Genomic DNA, 22,702 nt, shown 5'->3' on the forward strand with positions numbered 1-22,702 from the left:
TTTCTAGGACAGATCCGCACATGGCGATCAATGGAGGCAACTACTCATCTATTGTTTTCCCTCATTGATTGCATTATAGAGTGTGTAGTATATAGAACATGATGCTGTTCATTTAAATGGTTATGTAATGAAATGCCCTACAACATATTTAGCATGTACAGTGCTGCTTACTGACCCCAAAGATTATTGTTTCTCCCGTGAGGCCTGCATGCATAAAATGAAATTAGCTTCATAAATTGCTTAAAGGCAAGAGACAAGGAGTGAGGAATTATGTGGCAAGTTGCTTTGCACTTTAAAAAGGCAGCTTTTGCTTGTTTGTGCAGAGGGTGACAGTAACTTGTGAATATATTATCTAAATGTGTGCTTTATTCAGACTACATTTCTTCATTTTAAACGCATTCCTGTTGTTCAGCTGCTCACAACGGACTGCAGGTTGACTGCACTGACTGTCAGCAGTGATGTTGGCTGTATATATATATATATATATATATATATATAGAACATACAGGCCACAACAGCCTAAAGGCGAGCGTGTCAAATCAGATGTTGTAGATGAATGATGACAGCCAAGCTGCAGCGTCTCTGTTGAGTCAATATCCATCTATAGATTCAGTCATGCTCAGAAGACATGTTTGGAGAGTAATAGTGATGCTTTAGAATTTAAAATAGCTCATTAAATATTGTTGGAAAAGTATGAATGAATATTTAGAGGCAGCTATGTTTTGATATTGAAATTCCATAATTCAGTTTGAACAAAGAATGCAAAGTTCAGCATAAAACGTAGTCCGCATTGAACAGCTGTTGGATGGCCTGGAAGTTATACCTTATTCCTTTTATGTTTAATCATTTCAGCACCCAGTGAATCTATCGACAGTCATGTGTGCTGTTGAAAGGCTTTACAGCTTCAAGTGCCTTACATTTCATGTGAATTTGCTTCACATTGGATAAGAATGTGTTTTCCATCAGTATGAACAGAACAAAGGCTGCATGGAGTCACATTTCTTCAATTCTTTTTGGATTCTGAGACATGCAACTTGCACGAGGCATGTGAATGCTGACTTGGCTGAGATGGCTCTAGCAGGGGGGGACAACGACACAAGAAACAAAATGGGGAAAAATGCATTTGCTTACTGTAGTCAAAACAACATGTGTGCACATGATGAATGACATCTCTTGTTTTTTCATCTTCTTTTGAGTAATCATAGCATGACAAAATGAAAGCAGGATTTACTGCATCCAAAAAGAGTCTAGAAGAGAGTCTAGATCTTAAATACTTATCCTTAGCGTGTGTGAAGGCTTACATGCAATGAGCTTTTACCTCTAATTGATAAAGAAATTACAGAAGTGTATCTTGTGGCTAAAACATATCACAGGACTATTAAAATGATTTAATTACGATACATTATTCATCTTTCTCCTTTCAGTTTTAAAAGGGGAAACTCGACTTTTGAAAAGTCATTTAAAGATAAGTCTGTCTCGTAAAACAGTTCCTGTCTCTCTCTCTTCTCTCATTTTTGTGTCCTTCCTGTTGAGCAGAGATGAGTGATATGGCTGAGCAGTAATGTGGCCATACAATGGTTTCGCGTGACTAACAGAGAGAGAAAAAGCGAGGGCATTTGATTAGATAATAAACAGAAAGTATTTTTTTAACTCTGAGCTTTTGAATTCCTGATGGCCCACGCATTACGTCCTAATCTCAACCATCAACATTTTTGCCACAACGACATTACCGCTAGCACAAGTAGCAGCATGAGAACATATGTATAACAAAGACTGAGTAATAAGTATATTTACTGTATTGTTTTCTGTACAATTCAACACACACTATTACAACTCAAGGGACAACAGGCACTTTCATAAATCTATGTAAAGGCCATTGAACAGGAAGTGATATCAACTTTATCTAAAGAGTAGTGTTGCTTAAATGTAGTTCACTTTAACACCTAGCTCGGACTGAGTTCCCCAATCTGTCCACCAACCGCATGCTGTGGTCGGTAAAAAGATGACTCGCCCTTCAAAAACTGAGTATTTGCCATAGAAGTCACGATTTTATAAAACACATGTCAGTAGTTTCATATGATGTTTTCATTAGGTATAATCCATAGTTTGTGATCTGTTTTTTTGTCAATCAAATAATACATTTTTCCTTTAGCCATCTTTTTGTTCTCAAGTCCAAGTCATGTTGCCCCCACCCCTTTTGCTTTAGCCTCCCTGACCTTTATACCAGGGGTGGGGAACCTTTTTCCTCTCAAGGGCCATTTCAATTTTTACAACATCCTCCGAGGGCCGTACAAATGATTGAACTCAACCTCTGCTTAAAAAAACTAAAATCACAGCCCATTCATTTGGCCTTTCTTTCATGCTGTGCAAAGAAAAAGCAACCTCTTAATCCAGATATCTTACCATTACTCGCGCATGCATGCACGTGCACGGTTGTGGCATGACCACCAAAACAGAAAGATATGGACACAAGATGTGTGCAAAATGTATTTAGTGTCCTATCCATGTGAACATGATTTAAGTGGGGTGGGGGGGACCTAACCTAACCTCCTCTAGGGGGTTCCGGGGGCATGCAAATATTGAAGTTAAAAGCATCAATCTGGTGCACTTTGAGAGCAAAATTAAGAGATCTATGGATACATCTCTCAACACCCATATGAAACAGAACAGTAAGCAGATTTTCTTTTTCTTTATAGATATTTTACAAATACACCTTTTTAAACTGTATTCTTGTTTATTAATAACAAACTTTTTTTTACTGTCATATAGTAGGCCTATTTTATACCAGTTTTTCCTTTATTCTCTTAATGTTGTATAACTATAATGATCATATAAAGATGTGCCTCTACCTCACTGGTTGTAGGAAAAGCTTCTTATATTTGTTAGCATAGCTAGCTAACCAGATGCTAATAACAACAAAGTTATTGACTGTATGATCAGTATGACAGATGAACAGATCGCCACTGGGCTTACAACTAAAGACACAGCCACGCAAAAACTGCGGCATGTGTACGGCTCCTTATGGGTACTGCAATTTCTGAAGTGCCGAGCGGTATTCCGGTGCTCTCCTTCAGCATGTGTCAGACGAGACATATACCACGTGATGACACGTTAGGCTCGTGTTGTGTTCAAGGACCCTGACCTTGGACAGGAAAAACAGGCACTCGCTTGTTTAATTATTTTGCGGTCTAGATTTCTTTAATTTTTTTTATTTGCGTGTATATAAATTACCTCGAGGGCCGTACCAAATGGTCTCGTGGTCCGTATACGGCCCGTAGGCCGGAGGTTCCCAACCCCTGCTTTATACAATGCAGTAATAAGAATACATGTCATGCTTCAAAAACATGAACAATCATAAATTCTTTATAATCCTGTCTCAGTATGTATAGGCGTATATGTCTATCTATAGTGGGAAGTACCTAACAAAGTGTTCAAAGGAAAAAAATACCATTTTGAAAATATGAAATACAATCTGTCTTAAAGGTGGGGTAGGTAAGTTTGAGAAACCGGCTCGAGATACACTTTTTGTTATATTCCATGGAATGCTCTTAACATCCCGATAGCAATGAATATCTTAAGTGCTTTGACAAAAAATCCATTAAAAAATGTCATCTGTGGAAGCCGTAGTACTGTAAAAAGCACGACCAATCATTTTAGCCGGCCCGGCTAAAATAACTGGATGGCCTACCTACCTGTCAGCCTTCCATCTGTGCACAAACTTATCTCGTGCCCTCATTGGTCATGTTCGTGTGTGTTGGAGGAGGGGCTCTGTAAGGAAGTGGCAGATTTGTTCCGGCTGTGTATTTTCAAATTCTAGCGCACTCGAGCTGGTTTCTCCAAAATGACCTACCCCACCTTTAATATTTAATGTGAAAACAAGCCGTTTAAGAGAAACTAGTTTACTAGTACACAAAGTGCACCTCAAGTTATTGTAAATATTTGAAGCCTTTTCAAAGCAGTCCTTCCCTGTGTGTGTGTCCCCCCCCCACACACACACACACACACACACCCCCATACACCCATACATACATACATACATACATGCATCAGCTGCAGCAGTGTGTCCCTGTCTGTCAGGTTACTGCTGTCCGTCAGGGGGAGGCTCACTGAGGCTGCAAACACAAGCCAGACTTAAATCAGGTGGGAATGGAGGCCAGAAGGCAAGAGGGAATCTGAGGAGGGGATAAAGAGACAGCAGGAGAGGGGATGACTCGGAGGAGAATTTCAGGTCATGTTTGAACTTTTCCCCAAAAGTGATGGGTGCAAAAAACATCTTGGGTTTGCCCTCAGTTTATGTCGGGTTAGATCTGTGTCACATAACTTTCAGTACAATTATGCTACAGATTATGCCTTGAGCTGTTATGGTATTTAGCCAAACAAGTAATTTTTAAATACTTGTTTGTTACATTGAGTTGAAATTCAAATTCTGGACAAATGTATTTTCAAACTGGGAGGTAGGGGCAGAATAAAAGATTGGAAAGACGTGAGGCAAAGATACAGCGTGAGGAGCATGCTGGAAGTTTGGCTTGTCGATTTGGTCTGCTTATCAACATGGTTAGCGGTTAGAGCTGCAGTGGTTCTTATAAAGTCATAAGTCTCATTGTGAATCAGAGAAAAGAGATGCCCCTCACAACTCATCAGAAAATCATCATGTTTTAAAGTTATCCAGGGACTACTTTGCATATCACAATTTCCTAATTTGCTAAACAAAATAAGTATTTTTTTTTTACTTCATAGATTAGATAATCAATCATGTTATCAGCAACATAATACAAAAATACATCTACAAAGTCATTAAACATTGACTTAACTGAATGATCCAAAACGACAGCTCACATTGTTATAGTCATTAAGAGCTTGGGAGTATAAAGGCTACACACCATGTAGCTGCTTTATTTGACATAGCAGGACTTTTCACAGGAGAAATGTTGACTTATAGTAATAAAAGCACATGTGTCACTTATTACGTTAACAATGGCTCTGTTCTGTTCAAGTGTCTCGGTAAGCGATGACAGTGCGACAGCATGCACAATACCAGAACCCTGAAAGTGAGAAGACTGTGAAAAAGGCCTACTGCTGACAGAAAGAGGCTTTTCACTTCAGCCAGCTACAAACACACAGCATTGTGAACTAGCTTATATGGTTTGTGCCTCATTTGACTTTGAGCCACCTGGGGCCCCTCTGTGAAGCCATTTCCTGTTCGCCTGGTGATACTGAGGCCTGAGAACTGCTGTTGTTTCCTCACTCTGACACAGCTAACCAGAAGCTTTTCATTCCTCTCATACTTTACGCTGCTGCTCTTTACTTCTCTGAACTAGCTTTGGGTGGTAGACAGATGCCTGGTTACTCATTCATAACTGATGTTTGTTGTTGTTCTGTTGTCATTAAATGTAAATGTTTGTGGAACTTAGTCAATCAGGTTTATTTTGAGCTTTGTAATGAATGGTTCATGTCACACAGTTTGCTCTACGCAGAGCTTCATAAGAGGGAAACATTTACATTTTCATTTTTTCCTAATCCTAATGCACGGTCTGCATTCTTCATTTTTGCTTTAAGCTACAGACACTAATTTCTAAAACATTTCTAAACAAGCAGATTTTATTAAAAAACTTAGAAATATTACTTCACTGACACTTTTTTCATTTGTCTGAACCTGAACATGTTTAGGGCACTGTAAATCAAAAAAAAAATACAAGCCTTAATTTAATAAATAAATATTGAAATAAACTATTTTCAGAACAATGACTGCCTATACTTACACTTTTTTATATTTAGCTGATAATACTTTTGTTATTGTTTGTTTCTTGTACTGCTACATCACATACTTTTACTCCAGTAAAGTATCGTGTTACTTCTTCCACCACAGACAGTACACCCTCACATATTCAGACAGTTAGGCCACGGCTTGGGGAGTTTCTGTCCACGTCTGCACTTCTTTTCCCTCTGATCCTTAAAGATAACACTGCTGGTCAGGTCTGCTTGCTCTTTCTGTAGCCTTCAGTCACAAACCCATCTGCCTGCTGCAGAGTATTTACACACACTCACACACAGATAATGTGCTACTGACAGCTCCGTCTGCTTCAGTGTAGGAGGTCAACCTAGAATTACCTCATGAGTCAGGATCTTTATTATTTTTCTAAATGTGATAGTTTCACCAATGTGGTTTTGTAAATTTGCAGCAATTACCCCAGAAACCATGTTTATAAGGTCTCATGTAAGGACATGTATTGAAAAGGCACAGTCATTTCATAGAAGTAAGCCTGTGTGAACGGAAGTTTAAATGTCCAGACTTGTGGTGAAAAAAAAAGAAGAAAATCCCCACTCACACAAAAAATGTTGTCAAGCTGCCCTTAAGCAAGAGTCCTAATCACCGTCTGTGTGAAGTCAGGCAGCTACCATAGTCAACCTTCAACCAAAAAAGGGGTGTTGATGGGAAAAATGGGCATGCATAATATAAATTGTTGAATTTTAAACTCAACTCAGGAATCCAGAGGGTCATTGCATCGGTTTCCTTCTAGGCCTGATACCAGAGTTCACACCCTCCCCCTTGAGCAATCTATCCAATAACTCCACAAGCTTCATTCATCCAACTGAACACCACAGAGGGAAGCAATAATGCTGCTTGACAAGCTCTGAGTTAACAATGATTAACAAACAAAAAGGCTCTCCTCCTTATCCTTGTAAAGCCCACAAACATCACATTCATTTGGGTGCTTTTGTTCAAAGCGACTCACAAAAAATGCATTCAGACAAAAAAGGGAACTATTAGCTATATTTCATTCAAACAATGTTTTTGACTGGCTATGCTGCTACCTGAATTGCCATAAAACACATTTCCTCAGCTTGATTTGATGTATAAGACATGTTTAAGCATACAGCTTCTATGGATTTGTTATGTTACTGTAATGTAATGAACTTACAGCATGCTTCAGCTCACTATTGCCTAGCTCAGCTCATGTCAGATTACTCCAATGGTGTTAAGCCCCTCTTTCCCCCCTATATATTTATACACACAGACACACACAGTTCTCATCCTTTATTGTACAGTTCAATCAGGTTTAGAACGTATCTACTGTATATGCAGCGCCTGCCTCCCCCTCTCAGTTTAGTACAGTTCTGCTCCGCTTGCTGCCTGTGCTCGGTGACATCACCCTTCAAATATGCAGTCCTTCGTGGCTGAGCCAGAGCAGCTCGGTGGCCCCATTCATCTCAAGGTGCTGTCTGTCTGCTCCTCTGCAGCTCCACTCTCTTGTTGTCACTAGCTGTCTCTCCTTCAGATGGGTGAGCTAGGGGAGATCAAAGGTGAAAACGCTTACGACCCAATCGTTTTCTCTCTCGGTCTCAGGTTGGTTGTATATCTGTGAACACTGTGCTTTTAGTTCCAGTATGCACTCTCCTAAATGCAGATTGATCTTTAGTGTGGTTTTGCAGCAAAAAAACACAATAATGATTGGTGATCTTTTTTTGTTTTGTTCACATGTTCTATGGTGCAGCTTGTTTTGCTCGATTTGAATGTATTGGAAAACATGATGATACAGGGGCTAAAATAGATGGCTGGTTGTATATCTATATTCACATTGCTTATACTATGTGGCTGTGTTGACCCATCAGTGCTGCGTCAATGGCAAAGAGTAGCTTCTAAATGTTTGTGTTGTGATTATTCAAAACGGCTGCTAAACTCACATCTTGCAACTCCATAAGTAACATTTATTAATAACTGAGTTTATTTCTCTGCACGCTTCTTATAAAGTGCATCTTTCCTCTGGGTGGAAATATCTTTAGCTCAACATGCTTGTGAAGGATTATTCTTAAAGCTCATCCTCACTGCATTCCCTATCTCATAATGTTAGACGATGAGTTTTACATCTGCCGAATGTACTCACGCAGGGTCTTTCATTTGCATAGGAATGTGAATTCTTCAGTTTCAGCTCTTCCTAACTCCAACTAATGACTTCCCCATGTGTGTTTTCCTCCCATTCAACCAGAGCCATCTTTTAATGTTTTGTTTGTGTCTTTCAGAATGAAGAGAAGCGTAGCCTTAATTTGGGCGGACATGTTGGATTTGACAGCCTCCCTGACCAGTTGGTCAGTAAATCGGTCACACAGGGATTTTGCTTTAACATCCTGTGTGTAGGTGAGTATCAAACAACAGCATGTGACCAATGTGTGTAACAGAATGAGTTAGATTAGTGAATACTGTTAATAATTAGCAATTCAAGGAACTCTTGTTGAAAGCTGATGAGTTACTTCGATGTGACTTAAGTGACTAAACTCTCTCTTTCTCTCTCATCTCTCTCTACTTCCTCCCACCCACAGGGGAGACTGGCATCGGCAAATCAACGCTAATGAACACGCTGTTTAATACCATGTTCGAGAACGAAGAGGCGAGCCATTACCAGAATGCCGTGTATCTGCGGCCGCGAACATACGACCTGCTAGAAAGCAACGTCCACCTCAAACTGACGATTGTTGACACCGTCGGCTTCGGTGATCAGATCAACAAAGAGGACAGGTGAGGGATGGTACAATGATTATCAATGATGTGAGGATAGTTGCATTATGAAGCCTAGATGCCATGATGCCATTTTTATTTATAACAGCATTTCAGCGATATATTTGAGTGTGAAGCTGCTCCTACATGTTTACCTGCTGCACGATAGCTTAAGCATTGTTAAACTACTGTTTCTGTTTTACAGCGGTCTGATAACTGTAGGAGTAAAAAGTCAAAATATTTGAAATGATGTACAGTAGTATATAAAGTAGCATAAAATGGATATACTCAAGTTCCTCGAAGTTATATTTGGGTACGAGACTTCTGTAAAACATTGAAAAGCTTCTGAATCAATTTATATATGAAATACTTTCATACCAAATGTAAACTAGTATAAAGCCATACTCTTATATAAATACCAACCAACTTCAGATCAAACCGAAACCGTCCTTACTTTGAGTCAATCTGTTGCAGAATTAAGACGACAATGTGTATAAAAGAAACAGTTAATGCACAAAAACAGTGCCATTTAAGCATGAGGAAAGTTTAAATGTTGTTATAACGGGTTTGTCCTATTCGTCAAAACCCATTCATCTGGTACTAATTTTCCTGTCAATCCTTATGCAAACCCTCATTTCAGCTTTCAAGATTACATTGCATAGTTTTGCCGAAACTAGGTCCATGTTGGCTTGTGATACTAATGAGAGAAACAGACCCAAACTTATATCAGTCCAGGTTTTGAGAGTTCTCTATAGAACAGAATACGAGCTGGGAGAGCAATAAAGAGGAAATGGCTTTTTCTTAGACATGCAGCTGTGGAATGGAGTGTTCTTATTGTGACCTAGCCAGCGAGCAGCACTCTCACGCCCTTTGATAGCAGCTTTTCTGTAGGCCGTATAAACCAACATGCTGAAGGACAGAGCCTGCAGCGGACTGTACATGCACACTGAGAGAGCCTCAAAAGGTCAGAGTTGGTGCATTCCTCAGAGAAGATTGAAGATAGATGTGAAGGAAGAGGTCAGATGACTGTAAACATGCTGCTGGCTGAGGATATAGACTCGTATATTGTTTGGACTTATGTCTCACTCGGAGCTGTAAAATGTGGGAAGACTTCCTGTTAAGAATTTATTAGCATTAGACAGCTATTGAAAAGGAAATGAGTCACCAGCACACAAAGAAATCTGGCTGACAAATGTAAAGATCTGTCTTATTATACTCATGAAACTTTGCATTTTGGGCTTGTTTCTTGTAGGTTGCTCCACTTTTCTTCCTAAAAACTTGATAATGTGGGTCAAACTTCAGTCTTTTGGATGCTTTAAAAGTCTTAAAAGGCATTGAAATCATTCATCTAAAAAATACATCTTCATGGGTATTACAATTTATGAAATCAATCTTACAAAAAGTCATAAAAATGCTAAGACGTGGGCGGTAGGAGTTTATCAATTCTTCTTTTTCTGACATTACAATATCAAATCTCAAAACAAGTGCACATTTTTACAAAAATAGGAATTGCGCCATGCCTGAAACCAGCATCAATGCAATCTATATGATGCGCTGTTAGCTTTGTACAGGAAAGGATTCAAACCCAGCACATTAAATCATGTAGTCTTCAACAGCATAATATGCAAGGCCAGAGTGATTTTGTGAGAACTAAACTATGACTGTAAGACTTGTGTCTATGGTGACTGATAAATCACAACCTCAATTCAAAGAGACTTTCATTTGTGGCAGCTGTGATGCAGTTTATGAAATACAGTATGTGGTCTAATGTTGTCATTCTCATCTCTCTGAACTAAATGAGTTAAAGCTGCGGACTGAAATAAACTGCTCCAAACAAAGCACACATTTTCTCCAAACGGTCTCATCTAACATTATCAGACTGGTGCCCGTTTGGGGGTTGAAAGACATTAAAAATAGCTTCCAGAGACAAACAGTACTGCTGCATTAACAAAGATAAGATATCATTTTGGAAAAGGGTAATAACAAAGGACTGACATTTAACCTGATAATAACTCTAGTAAGAAAAACGTTCAGAATAAAAGGCACTACCAGGCTACGTGATGTATATCACAATGCAACTAATAGCATTAGCATTAGCTACTATAGAGGCAACGTCTTTATGTTATGTTAGGACTAATGTTTCCACATATGTCTCTGCAAGGTAAGGGATTTCTGATATTGGTGATGAAGACAAATCAGCTGTCAAGTCCTAAAACAATATTCAAATTTCTTCCAGTATTGGTTCAGAGTTAGTCCTGTCTAGCAGTCATTTCAATTTATATAATATCAAAATTCACGTTGCTCTGATATTGTTGATGAAACCATTGACTCTCAGATAGAAATGTACAATGTGAAAACATTTGAGGTTTGAATTCTATGTGATTTACTGGTAACACTGTATGCTACACATGCTCACTAAGAGAGGACGGGATGTTTTGTGACTTTTGTGACCAAACTACCATAAGCCGAGAACACGTTTCATGCAGCAGTAAGCTGTACAGCTATAAGCCGAAATCTTGGCGTAGAATCAGCTCGCATGAAAACATAACTATCGCTTTTAATTTCCTTTGTGACAAGTCCATATTTCATTTCACAATATTACAAATGAATTGGAAGCCAAATATTTATGCTTTTTAACCACAAATAAAAATCCTTATAGTTCTTCCTTGGCTCTCCCTACAGTTACAAGCCCATCGTTGACTACATCGACACTCAGTTTGAAAACTATCTGCAGGAAGAGCTGAAGATCAAACGCTCGCTGTTTAACTACCACGACACCAGGATCCACATCTGCCTATATTTCATCGCCCCAACAGGACACTCCCTCAAGTCCCTGGACCTCGTCACTATGAAAAAATTGGACAGCAAGGTAAAAACAACTGACACACAAACACAAAAGGAGATATATACTGTGGTTTTCCCCTTTGGCAAAATGCTTTTCCCAGTGTCTGTGAATAACCAACAGTGTTGCTGTAATCTGACCTCGCTTTCACTGAGGCCGGTGTGCATTTCGCTGAGACGTGACGATCCCTGATCTGTTTTGTTGTGGTGGGGGCTCTGTGTGTCCCAAAAGAATAAGAAAGCTAAAAGAAAAATGTAGCGAGTGAATGGGCAAGCTTCCCTTTTGACGTACAGGATTTCAAGACCTGCCCTACAGTATATGGGGTTTCACACCTAAAAGCCTGCATGTTTTAGCAGCTGCATGTGTCCAAGTGAAAAGGTTGAAAATGTGGCTGTGAAAGAAAGGTCAATTCCACTTTCTTCATTTCAATTTATATAATATCAATTTATATATGATTAAACACAATTCAGTAATCTACAGTGTAAATAATTATAATTACTGAGTTTGTGTTTGACCAAATTCCAGTTTACGGGTCAGCTGTACAGAAGTCAATATTTACATTCAGAGCCACATTGATTTGTTACTTTTTTTTATTGCTCGTGTGCAAGTTTCCCTCACAAATTATTGGTTGGTAGATCCATGTTTTGCCATTGTCCGATGAGTGCAGCTCAGTGGATACAAAATCACTGGCCTAGCCTCAATTAGACAACCGGTGGAAACAAATCTCATCAGAGCAGCAGTTAGAGCGTGAAAGCAGGGGAGAGTGGGAGAGTTAGTTATGGGGGGGGGGGAGGACGGTGACAGAAATGGGCAAGCAGGCAAATTCTAAGGTATAAATTGGAGCTGTAATTGTTGAAATTATATCATTTATATCTTCTGGAAAATCTTTTTCTTTGTCAGCAGTTTACTTGGAAGTTTTCTTTTGAAGATTAAGCTAATATAGCAAGGCATTGCGACTATTGCTACTTATGATCAATCAAGACTAAATTCATATAGAGATAGATTTTAAGCAAATAATGTCTATAAGTTTATGGTATTGAAATATACATATTTTTCCTCTTGATAACACACATTTATAAATTCAATTTCTTGACGTTTTGGATTTCCTAAGATATTTTTGAAAAAGGCTCAGTGATATAAGCTAAAACTGTTCAGTGGTTTTTGATCCTGAATCTTGGTGGAATTTAAGGCAGAAAAAAGCACATCCAAAGATTTCAAAGCCCTGAAGGAAATAGGCAGTTAAAAGGCAAAAGTGAAGATTTGTGTGTCAACCTTGTAGGTGCTCGTTCGACCTAAGGTTAGGAGACTCATATTAACTCCTTGGATATTTGTAAGCACTGAATCTGAGAAAGCTGCATCACCGGAGAGACAAAATGTAATTTCTATTAAATTGTATTGGCTTTTATGATTTAAAGGATGTGTATATGCTCGTGTACATCCTGTCACAGCACTTAAGGTTTCTGAAAGCACTGCTGCATGAATGACAAAGTTGGCCCTGCTCCTGTCTGTTGAGGCAGTGATAATGAATCGGGAGCAAAGCAGATGGTCAGCCTGTGACCAAAACCTGCCGACTTACCTCTGCCAACTATCAGCGCACGGCTACGCAGCTCTGCCAAGTGTCTCCGGGTCAAAACAATGACCGGATTATTCAGCAAACTGCTCCTTGCAAGGGACAGTTTAAAGTTTTAATAGGGGATTCAGATTCAATAATTTTGTCGTATTTTTGGAATTCATTATTTTACTATGTTTAAATGACGTTCACTTAACATAAATGTTGATGTATTATTACAATTTATTGAAGACAGTTCTAGTGGAATCCATTTTGGACATATTTTCTTCCAATTTGAGCCATCCCGACTACTTTTACTGCCAAGTTTTACCTGAGGACCAAGTGGCCGAAGCCAAGAACCAGAATCCTCTTCAGCAGAGAGGACTTCACATAGAAAGGGCCAGGATCCAAACTCAGCAGTTCTTTTCATATAAGGGTGCAGCGCTGACCACTGAGCCTCTGTTCTGTCTTAAGCAGCCAACAGAGTGATCAAAAGCTGAAACCATTATCCTTGAAAACCTCCATTATGTCTGTAAAGGACATTTTGGTGACACACCCTGAAAAGGTATTTTGCACAGTGCCTGAACGTGTAAAATGACAGCAGTATTGGCGACACACTTTTATCCAAAATGATTTACAGCATTGTGAGTAAAGCAGTGTGTTGAGATTTAGAGGTTGCCGTGAGAACCTCTCTGACCCCTGTGGCTCTGTCCCTGCAATCAATCAATCAATGTTTATTTATATAGCCCAATATCACAAATGTTACATTTGTGTCAGTGGACTTCACAGTTTGTACAGAATATCAGTATGACAATACGACACCCTCTGTCCTTAGACCCTCACATCGTACAAGGAAAAACTTCCAAAAAATGAAAAACCCCACAGTTTAAAGGGAAAAATGGGAGAAACCTCAGGGAGAGCAACAGTAAATAATCATTGAAGACTTAATAATACTTGATTAACTAAAAATGATTCTGTCATATTTAAGAAAAACAAAACGTTAAAACAAAAGGACTCCTCCTTCAGACCCTTTTTTTGCAATCTATTCACTTTGTGAAATATGACTCCTGTTTTATCTGAAAGCAAGCCAGTGTTGATGACCACAGTGTGTATGTGACACTTTTCTGTTTTACAGGCCTGGTGGGTTTTTATGCAGCGGTCTCTAGATAAAATAATAATGTGCTGCTGGCAACTTGCAGCAGTGGCTCGCCACATGCTATCTGTCTTAGCACGTTTTCATGAGCTCTAGATACCCACAGGCCAACCACAAAAGTACCTGCTTGCTTCTACTAGCCTAAAAGAGACACAGATACATTAGGGCTTCATTAATGATTCATTTTGGTTGTTGATTCATCATACAGGTAATTTTTAAATTAACCGATTGTGTCCTTAGTAAGTAAAACGTCAACAATACTGTTTTATCCAACACCTAAAAATATGCAATTATAAAACTGAGAAAATCAGCCAATCTTCACATTTAAGAAGCTGGAACTGATGTTGTTTTCAAATGAATCAACCAGCACCACAATACATGGTTATATTTTTACATTGCAATTAGAAGCATTTGACTCGATCTTCAGTAGAATTAAGATCCACGGTCACATTAGTTTTGTATTTTTTTGCTGAGATACCAATAGAAGTGTTGTATAATCTGTGGGAATATAAACTTTTAATCCTAAACTGAAGAAGAAAGAAATAGCCCTGTCACTGACAAACCAGAGCAGAAATAACTATTTGCTCTAACTGCTCAGAGTTTGCTGTCAAGGCTAGACAATGGTGTTTTTCTTGTAAATCACCCCTCCCTACAGAGGATGGTTGAAGCCAGTGAGTGTGGTATGTGGTGGATGAAGGCAGGAAGAGAGATAAGGTCTGAAGGAGGAGTCCTTTTGTTTTAACGTTTTGTTTTTCTTAAATATGACAGAATCATTTTTAGTTAATCAAGTATTATTAAGTCTTCAATTATTATTTACATGCTAACTGTTCTGTAGTGGTCACATGGACCCATCTGGGGCTCCTGACACTGAGAACTATTTGGGAATACTTCTTGGCCAGCTTGGAAAACCCACTTGTGGAAAGTGAACTAACATCTCTGTCCCCTCCCTCCTCACTTGTCAGAACTGGATCGCAATTAATAAACGTGGTTTGTTGAATAGGGGTTTAAACACGATACTAGCTGCCCTGCTGTAAATTAATGATCCAATAAAGTATGATGAGCCTGTCATTTGAGTCCTAACAAGCGCTGGCTCTTGCTCTGAGGCACACTACAGTATGGAATTGATGAGTGAATCTGTGGGGATCCTCAGCATCCTCCCGGTTAATGACTGGGATAATGCAGCCGTACTGAGAAAAGCAGACAAACTGCATGTTTGTTTCTGCACATCTGCTGCTGATTGGAGATGAAGCCTGGTTTGTTTTTATGATCGCTGTTTGTTTTATTATCTGTTGGGGTTCTGTCTGAGTGTATTCACTAAACAGTGTTGCTGCATATGGTCTTGGATGCCTTCTTAGTAATATTAAGCACAGTACTTAGGTTGGTTTCTGTTTATACGTAGGTCCTCGGTATGTTTAATTAGCTTTATTCACATTGATTGTTAATGGCCTGCTGATCTATGGCAGTGAATTGCTCTAATCTTTAATTTACCGAATACATCGATTTTCTTTGCATCTTCTCATCATATTGAAATTGATGGGTTTATATGAATTCCACATTTCCCCTTCAACACAAACAAAGCAGCTTTCACTTTAGGAATGCATATACCGTATGTCTTTGGCAGACTCAACCATTAAAACAAGGACAATGGACTACACATTTTATAACTTATCTTATTAACTCCTCTCTGTCTTTTTCTCATCCTTTCCTCAGGTGAACATCATACCGATCATCGCCAAAGCAGACACCATTTCCAAGACTGAGCTCAACAAATTTAAGATAAAGATTATGAGCGAGCTGGTCAGCAACGGGGTCCAAATTTATCAATTCCCAACAGACGACGAAGCTGTCAGTGAGATCAACGCCTCCATGAACGTAAGTCATGTTGCGACACCTAACAAGCATCTTTTTACTTTAACTGGAATAAGTCACCCCTTTTTTTTTTCGTAAGGCAAGGCAAGATGAGGAAAGGCAAGATGAGGAAAGGCAAGATGAGGAAAGGCAAGGCGAGGCAAGTTTATTTATAGAACAAGGCAATTCAAAGTGCTTTACAAAAATGTAAAACATTAAGAGCATTAAGAAATTGTGCATTCAAAAGCAAAGATAATAAAACATGAATAACACAGGTACATGAATAAAAGCAGCGGCAAAAAGAAATCAGCCTGGAAATCAGCCTGGATTTAAAAGTAGTAAGAGTTGCAGCGGACCTGCTTGTTTCTGGTAGTTTGTTCCAGATATTTGCCAATATCCCTAATTAAGTTCAATTAAAAGCAGCGGCAAAAAGAAAAGTCTTCAGTCTGGATTTTAAAATAGTAAGAGTTGCAGCGGACCTGCAGGTTTCTGGGAGTTTGTTCCAGATATTTGGAGCATAATAACTGAATGAAATTCAGGTCAGTAAACATGATTTCTGGTTTTATCTTTTGTTTTGAACATTGCAGACTGAGGCGCCGTTTACACGAGGAGAAAACTGCTTGTATCTGCATAGTTTCGCGTGCGTATAGCCCTATTATTTACACGAGGCCGATAGAAACTGACCCCACAAACGATAACGGGTCCCAAGGTGGATAGATTTGCAAACGAAACGCTCTGGGGGGTCAACCGAGTCCGTGTAATCACCTCTATACGAATATTTCCTGAAAAAATAACGATAGCCCCACCTTTCCCCACCTCTCCTGCTCACTGCTGTAGCATGGCTGTGTTAATTAAACGCACAAGGGGTTCTTGAATGAAATAATATTATAAAAGGCAAACCAGAATTGTTAACGCCCAATATACTCCTTAAACAAAATAAACAGAGTCAGATTTCATGCATTGATCCATTATATTGACAAAGGAGGATCTCACCCGGTGTTTGTAGAGAATATCTCTCTGAGCGAGTCCTCTCCACGGAGACATGCTCCTCCTCCTGTCAGTAGCTACTGCTAGTGCTACTGCTACTGACCATGCTACAGATATTAGTGCAAAAATATACAGCTCCTCTACCACAACCATCAGCAACAAGTGGACATGGAGAATTACATGAACTACATGTTGCTAAATCCACGGCGGGGCGTAAACAGAAGGGTAGCCATGGCAACATTGCTGCGGGGCTGCTGCGGAGTCTTCTTCACTGCTTTTGGTGTATTTTGTGGCGGAAGTTACAGCGCCACTTACAGTCCCGGCATATGTACTACAGCGTTTCCAGCGGTCTCGTTTGAACAGACACGTTAAATGAAACAAATGCATGTGAACGGAAGACTTTTTTGAATACGCATACTGTGCATAAACGCAAACGGTCCCGTGTGAGCGGGGCCTGAAGCTCAGTGCTGACTTTTATGCGTTCTTCCTTGGCTCCAAAAACAATTACCTCAGTTTTATCTTTGTTTAATTGGAGAAAATTCTGACACATCCAGTCATTGATTTGTTCAATGCACTTACTCAGTGTTTGAATTGGAGCATAGTCTCCTATGGCAACTTATTTAGTTGTTTTTCATTATCTGAGCCAGTGGTAGCATGTAGATGTTAATGAGAAGAGGCCCCAAGATGGAGCCTTGAGGAACCCCACATGTCATATTTGTCAACTCAGATGTGTAGTAACCTATAGAAACAAAGTTTTTCCTCTTCTTTAAGAAGGATTCAAACCAACTGTTGCCGAAAGTCCCACCCAGTTTTCCAGTCGGTTTAGTAATATGTTGTGGTCAACAGTGTCAAACGCAGCACTGAGATCTAATAATACTAAAAAATACTAACACTGAAGTTCTGCCACTGTCTGTGTTTAAGTGGATGTCATTGAAGACCTTTACAAGAGCAGTCTCAGTGCTGTGGTTTGGACGAAAGCCTGACTGGAACACATCGAAACAGTTATTTAAATGCAAGAAATGACTCGGCTGTTGAAAAACTACTTTTTCAATGATTTTACCTAGAAATGGGAGGTTTGATATGGGCCTGTAATTGTTCATTACTGAGGCATCTAGATTATTCGTTTTTAGAGTGGTTTAATGACTGCAGTTTTCAGGGCCCGTGGGAATACACCGGAGTGAAGAGACTTGTTTACTATATGTAGGAGATCTGAGGCCATGCAATGATAATCATTTTTGAAAAAGCATGTTGGTATAATATCAAGGCAGCAGGTGGAGGATTTCGGTTGTTGTATAATGTCATTTAGGTCTTTATCATTAATCAGATGGAATTGTGTCATGGTGTTTGAATTGATTTTAAGTGGACACCAGTGTCAGTTGCCTCTGTATCAGGAACAGCAAATGTTTTCCTGTCCCTGATACAGAGGCAACTGACACTGGTGGGTATGTTAGTCTGGCGATGGTAGCAAACAAGGCACGTGCTTTGTTTTAGATTTTGGCAATGATGTCAGAGAAGAAAGACTGTCGTGCATTTTTCATTTCAAAATTATACTTTCTCTATAGATGTCAAAATGAACCTGGAGATTTGTTTTCCGCCACCTGCGTTCAGCTTTTCGACACTCTTTTTTTCTGTTCCCACGGTCATGGCCTTTTTCCATGAAGATATTTTCTTGCCAGACATTTCATTTACCTTAGTGGGAGCAATGGAATCTATAACATTTCAAAAAAATATATATTTAAATGATCTACCAGCTCATTTACTGAGATGTTAGCGAGGGCAAGTGTGGAAGAAATATTCTGAGTAAACATTTCCCTTGTGTTTTCAGTTAAATATCGTTTTGTGGTTACCTCTTTTTGAATATTTGTGTGAACAGAAATAGAGCTCTCAAAGAAAACACAGGAATGATCAGAGAGCGACACGTTTCAAATTATTGAAAATAAAAATTATACAGTTAGGCCTCATTGACTATTATATTCGTAAATCTTTTCCAAAATTTGCTTTCAGAAATGTTTATACTTGTGTTCTCAATGTGGGTTTTAATAAAAAAATTGGGTGAATAAAGCCCATTGTTCTTAGAATTGTGACACTTCTTAACATTGTAGGATTTACAAGGATTATCTGTGTGCCAACTGTCTTGTTACATCATGTCTTTAGTGCCACATGTGTTACACATCTGGTAACAGCGGCATATGTTGACACCATTTTATTGTTTTAACACATACTGAAGTAATGCTGTTTATCCAGACGCTTTGCAATCTCACAAATCCAAAGTGCAAACGGGGAAAAAAACTCAACAATTTTTAAAAGACCAGCTGACCCTAGGCATGTGCTTGAACAAACAGTCTAAGCAAACATTATAACTCAAAACTATATGACTACTGGCTCTGTTTGATTACACTTGTTCTCCATTCCTAAATTCTTTCCATAATAAAATATTTTTTGAACTCTATAGCAGCACACGCTTTCCTACAACCGGCAATATGTCAATTTAAAAATGTTCCATTTTGAAAATAAACTGTTTTTTTAGAAATACTGAACAATTATATTAATTTAGCAATGTAATTCAACATGTGCTCTTGATTTTGGCTCAGGCAGCAAGCACAAACACCTTTTTATTTGTAAAGCCTTTTTGAGTTCTGATTTTAAAATGGGGATGATGCATAATCACACTGTGATGCCCACACACATACACACAGCTAATTCTCTCATGGATAAATTAGATTTGCATTTAGTTTTTTCCCACATGCAGTCCATGTACAGTATCCCCATCTATTCATAGTCCGTTACATCAGCGCCCACACTCACCAGCTTGTTCCTCTGAGCTGCGAGCAGCCAGCTGGTTTCAACTCACCACACATTTTTGAGGTTTTGTATCAGGCATGTTTTCCCCATGATGCTTCACTGTCGATCCTAACGAGGCGTTCGAACGTAGCTAGAAAGTCTGTTTGTGTTTTATCGCTTCAACAAATAGGTCTCTCAGCCCCAACTAAGCCACATGTAAAACTTAAAACACAGCTCTGGTGCAGCTCATGTGTCGATGTGGTTACACTTCTCTGTGGTGTGGGATGGTTGTGAAAGATAAGAGGGACGACAGCCACAGTGAAAGGTTTTATTTGAAAACTCTAAAGTTTAACACAAAGAAAACAGGGAGATGGAATTCAGCCCCTGTGAAAGGCTTCACTTACATCCCTGGCCTTTTGACATTTTTAACAAAAACTTGTTTTCCCCTACACAGGCCCTTCTGCCCTTTGCTGTGGTTGGGAGCGTGGAAGAGGTCAAAGTGGGGAACAAAACCGTGAGGGCCAGACAGTACCCCTGGGGTATCGTGCAAGGTGAGAACCATTCATATGCAAGTTAATCATGGTGTGTGTTTGTGTTTGTGTGTTTGTGTTTCTCAAGCAGGCACAACAGTAGGTGTTTAACTTCTTTACTGACTTTTTTTAAGTGAGACAAAGACAGTGCCAAACTGTAATATTGGCACTGTGATTTAAGGTTTAAATATTTATCTTAAATCAACAGGACATCTATGGAAAAATTATTTCCTTTGAGGTAACATCGATAAATAGTCCCATAAAAATACATATTCCTTAAAGTGCCAGTAAATTATAACTCTACCGCTTCCTGCCAGTAACTGATAAAAATCGTGTTGCCTGTATAAAGCAAAAGAGAGGCTGAAACGTTCTTATAATAGTCACAAAATGAATTCATGTGATTCATCATCAACAAGGACAGATTTTATACCGCATGCCACTGGTTGTTTAGACGATGGTTTTTGCTAATGGAGAAAGGGCATGCTGAGAAGGCAGTGACGTCCATCAGTATCCATGGTGAAAGATGTTTTCCTGCCACGGCGGAGTGTCCAGTGCGTCCCACAGTTTGCCTGTTTATTTATACCCTCCTTCTTAATGCCGAGCGCCCTCCACAGCTGCGAGGCTGACTTCATGCCGAGTGACACTGCGAAATGAAGGACGAGTGGGAAGAGATTGTTTGGGAAATTGCCAGTGTGCGTCTGTGTGTGGCAGCGCTATCTGTGAGGCTAATGTCTTCCACTTTGTGCACATACTGTATGTTTATCCCTATTTATATCTGTCTTTGTGTGTGCATTGCAGTCATGTGTTGCTCATGGAGAAATCACCAGGGACATTTATTTCCCAAAGCTCATTCCTCTGGGCTTGTCAATGAAAGTAAACAATTTAATTTAAGAATGTCACGCAGAATTGTGCTGTGAGAATATAACTGCTCTGATGGGATTCGGACTCTCAGAGAAGCTTTATCTTCCCTCCCTTCCTTGGATTACTGCTCTCGGTTCCTCCCCCTGTCTTCCTTTCCCTGACCACTGTCATTCCCCAACCCTCAGAGGACACTTTCTATGGTTATTTATAAAGCCTGCTGTGTGTCTCATAGGGAACAGATTCCTTCAGACTCCTTCAGTCCCCATGAAACTATAGCTTTGTTCAGCAAAATGTAGGATAGTGCCATCTGTGAAAGGTTATCTACGCTTTACTGGAAGCTCATTTATTTCGGGGATTAGTGTCAATCAAAAATGTTTTTGTCATTCTTCAACAGAAATGAACAGGTGGTAGATATTTGCTAGAACAGGTCTGATAATGATACATCGAAATGCTCACTGTAGAATGTCAAGAACACACAGGTATCAAGGGGAACATTAATGTAAAGAATTATGATAATAACTTAAATTCAAATATATAACCAGCTGTAATTCATCTCCCACAACTCTTTCATTACAAGACAACAATTTCATATTTTTTTATTTTTGTTTGTCTTTTTTACGGATGATGTAAAATAATTCTATAGCCGACTAAATGTAGCTAAATCAGACAGAATTATTACTAGTTCAGTCACAACAAATTTCAAATGTATATTAAAAGAAAATTGACTGGGTAATTAATTCTAGAAAGGATTAGTTCAAACGATTATAATCATATTCCATATCTGAGGCTGTAAGAAATGATGATGCTGTGTTTCCATACACATCCAAAGATAAGACATATTACATCTATGACAAATAATGTCTTTTTCTTTGTGTACATCTAATTTTCTCATCTGCTTTGCCCATCATTGCCTGACAACTGACATCATGGCTGCTGGGATTTGATAAAAAAAAAACCCACTTTGCCTAGTCAGGCCTGCTTGCAAACTGATGGCTCACCATTGGTATCACACACTTTGTCACAGTATCTGAGGGCAGACAGGGCAGCAGAGGACAGAAGTCTCAGTGTTTTTACTCCACTTGGCCCACAGAAAGGAAGGGCTGTGTCAGTGGAAACTGTTTGCGGATGCCAGATGTCATATAGATGGGTTATGGTAACCTCTTGAAGAGCCATGGGAAATTTCCATAGACGTGAAAACAGAGGAAGGTCTGTGTGCTGATAAAAAGAGTAATTCAACAGCCCTCAAGATCGTAATGCTTTGTTATCTCTCACATCGAGACATATGTGACCTAAAGCAGACCTTCCTATAATTCTTATCCGCAAGCTGCTGTGTTTGTTTAACCGTGCAAACATGATGTAGTGGGTGTTTGTACAGTATATGAACATGGTGTTATCAATCACTGACTTGCATTAGCTTCTCAGTAAGTATTTATTTCCCAATTACAGCATTTAAAAAAAATTGTTGTGTGAAATTGTAGGGTTTTGTAGTTTGTTAATTTGCTTGTTAATTGAAAAGAATCCGAAATTGAAACAAGAAAGAAACAGAATCACACATATGAAAGATGCCAGTGCACTTCTGTCACATATTACCCCTAAATAACCCACCTTGAGATATACCGCCACCCATACAACACATTACAATAACATTTCTTGGTAGGCT

General features: G+C 39.2%; 1 protein-coding gene across 1 annotated transcript in view; it reads left to right on the forward strand.

Moving 5' to 3' along the window:
- sept8a (septin 8a) overlaps positions 1 to 22,702 on the forward strand; it is a 30,188-nt gene that overhangs the window by 1,532 nt on the left and 5,954 nt on the right. The window contains exons 2-6 of the mRNA XM_034140056.1: positions 8,020 to 8,134; positions 8,317 to 8,512; positions 11,174 to 11,360; positions 15,746 to 15,907; positions 20,106 to 20,202. Of these exons, the coding sequence (XP_033995947.1) occupies positions 8,020 to 8,134; positions 8,317 to 8,512; positions 11,174 to 11,360; positions 15,746 to 15,907; positions 20,106 to 20,202 (757 nt within the window). The remainder of the gene's footprint in view (positions 1 to 8,019; positions 8,135 to 8,316; positions 8,513 to 11,173; positions 11,361 to 15,745; positions 15,908 to 20,105; positions 20,203 to 22,702) is intronic.

Source organism: Trematomus bernacchii, unplaced genomic scaffold (assembly GCF_902827165.1).
Source record: "Trematomus bernacchii unplaced genomic scaffold, fTreBer1.1, whole genome shotgun sequence".
Taxonomy (NCBI): domain Eukaryota; kingdom Metazoa; phylum Chordata; class Actinopteri; order Perciformes; family Nototheniidae; genus Trematomus; species Trematomus bernacchii.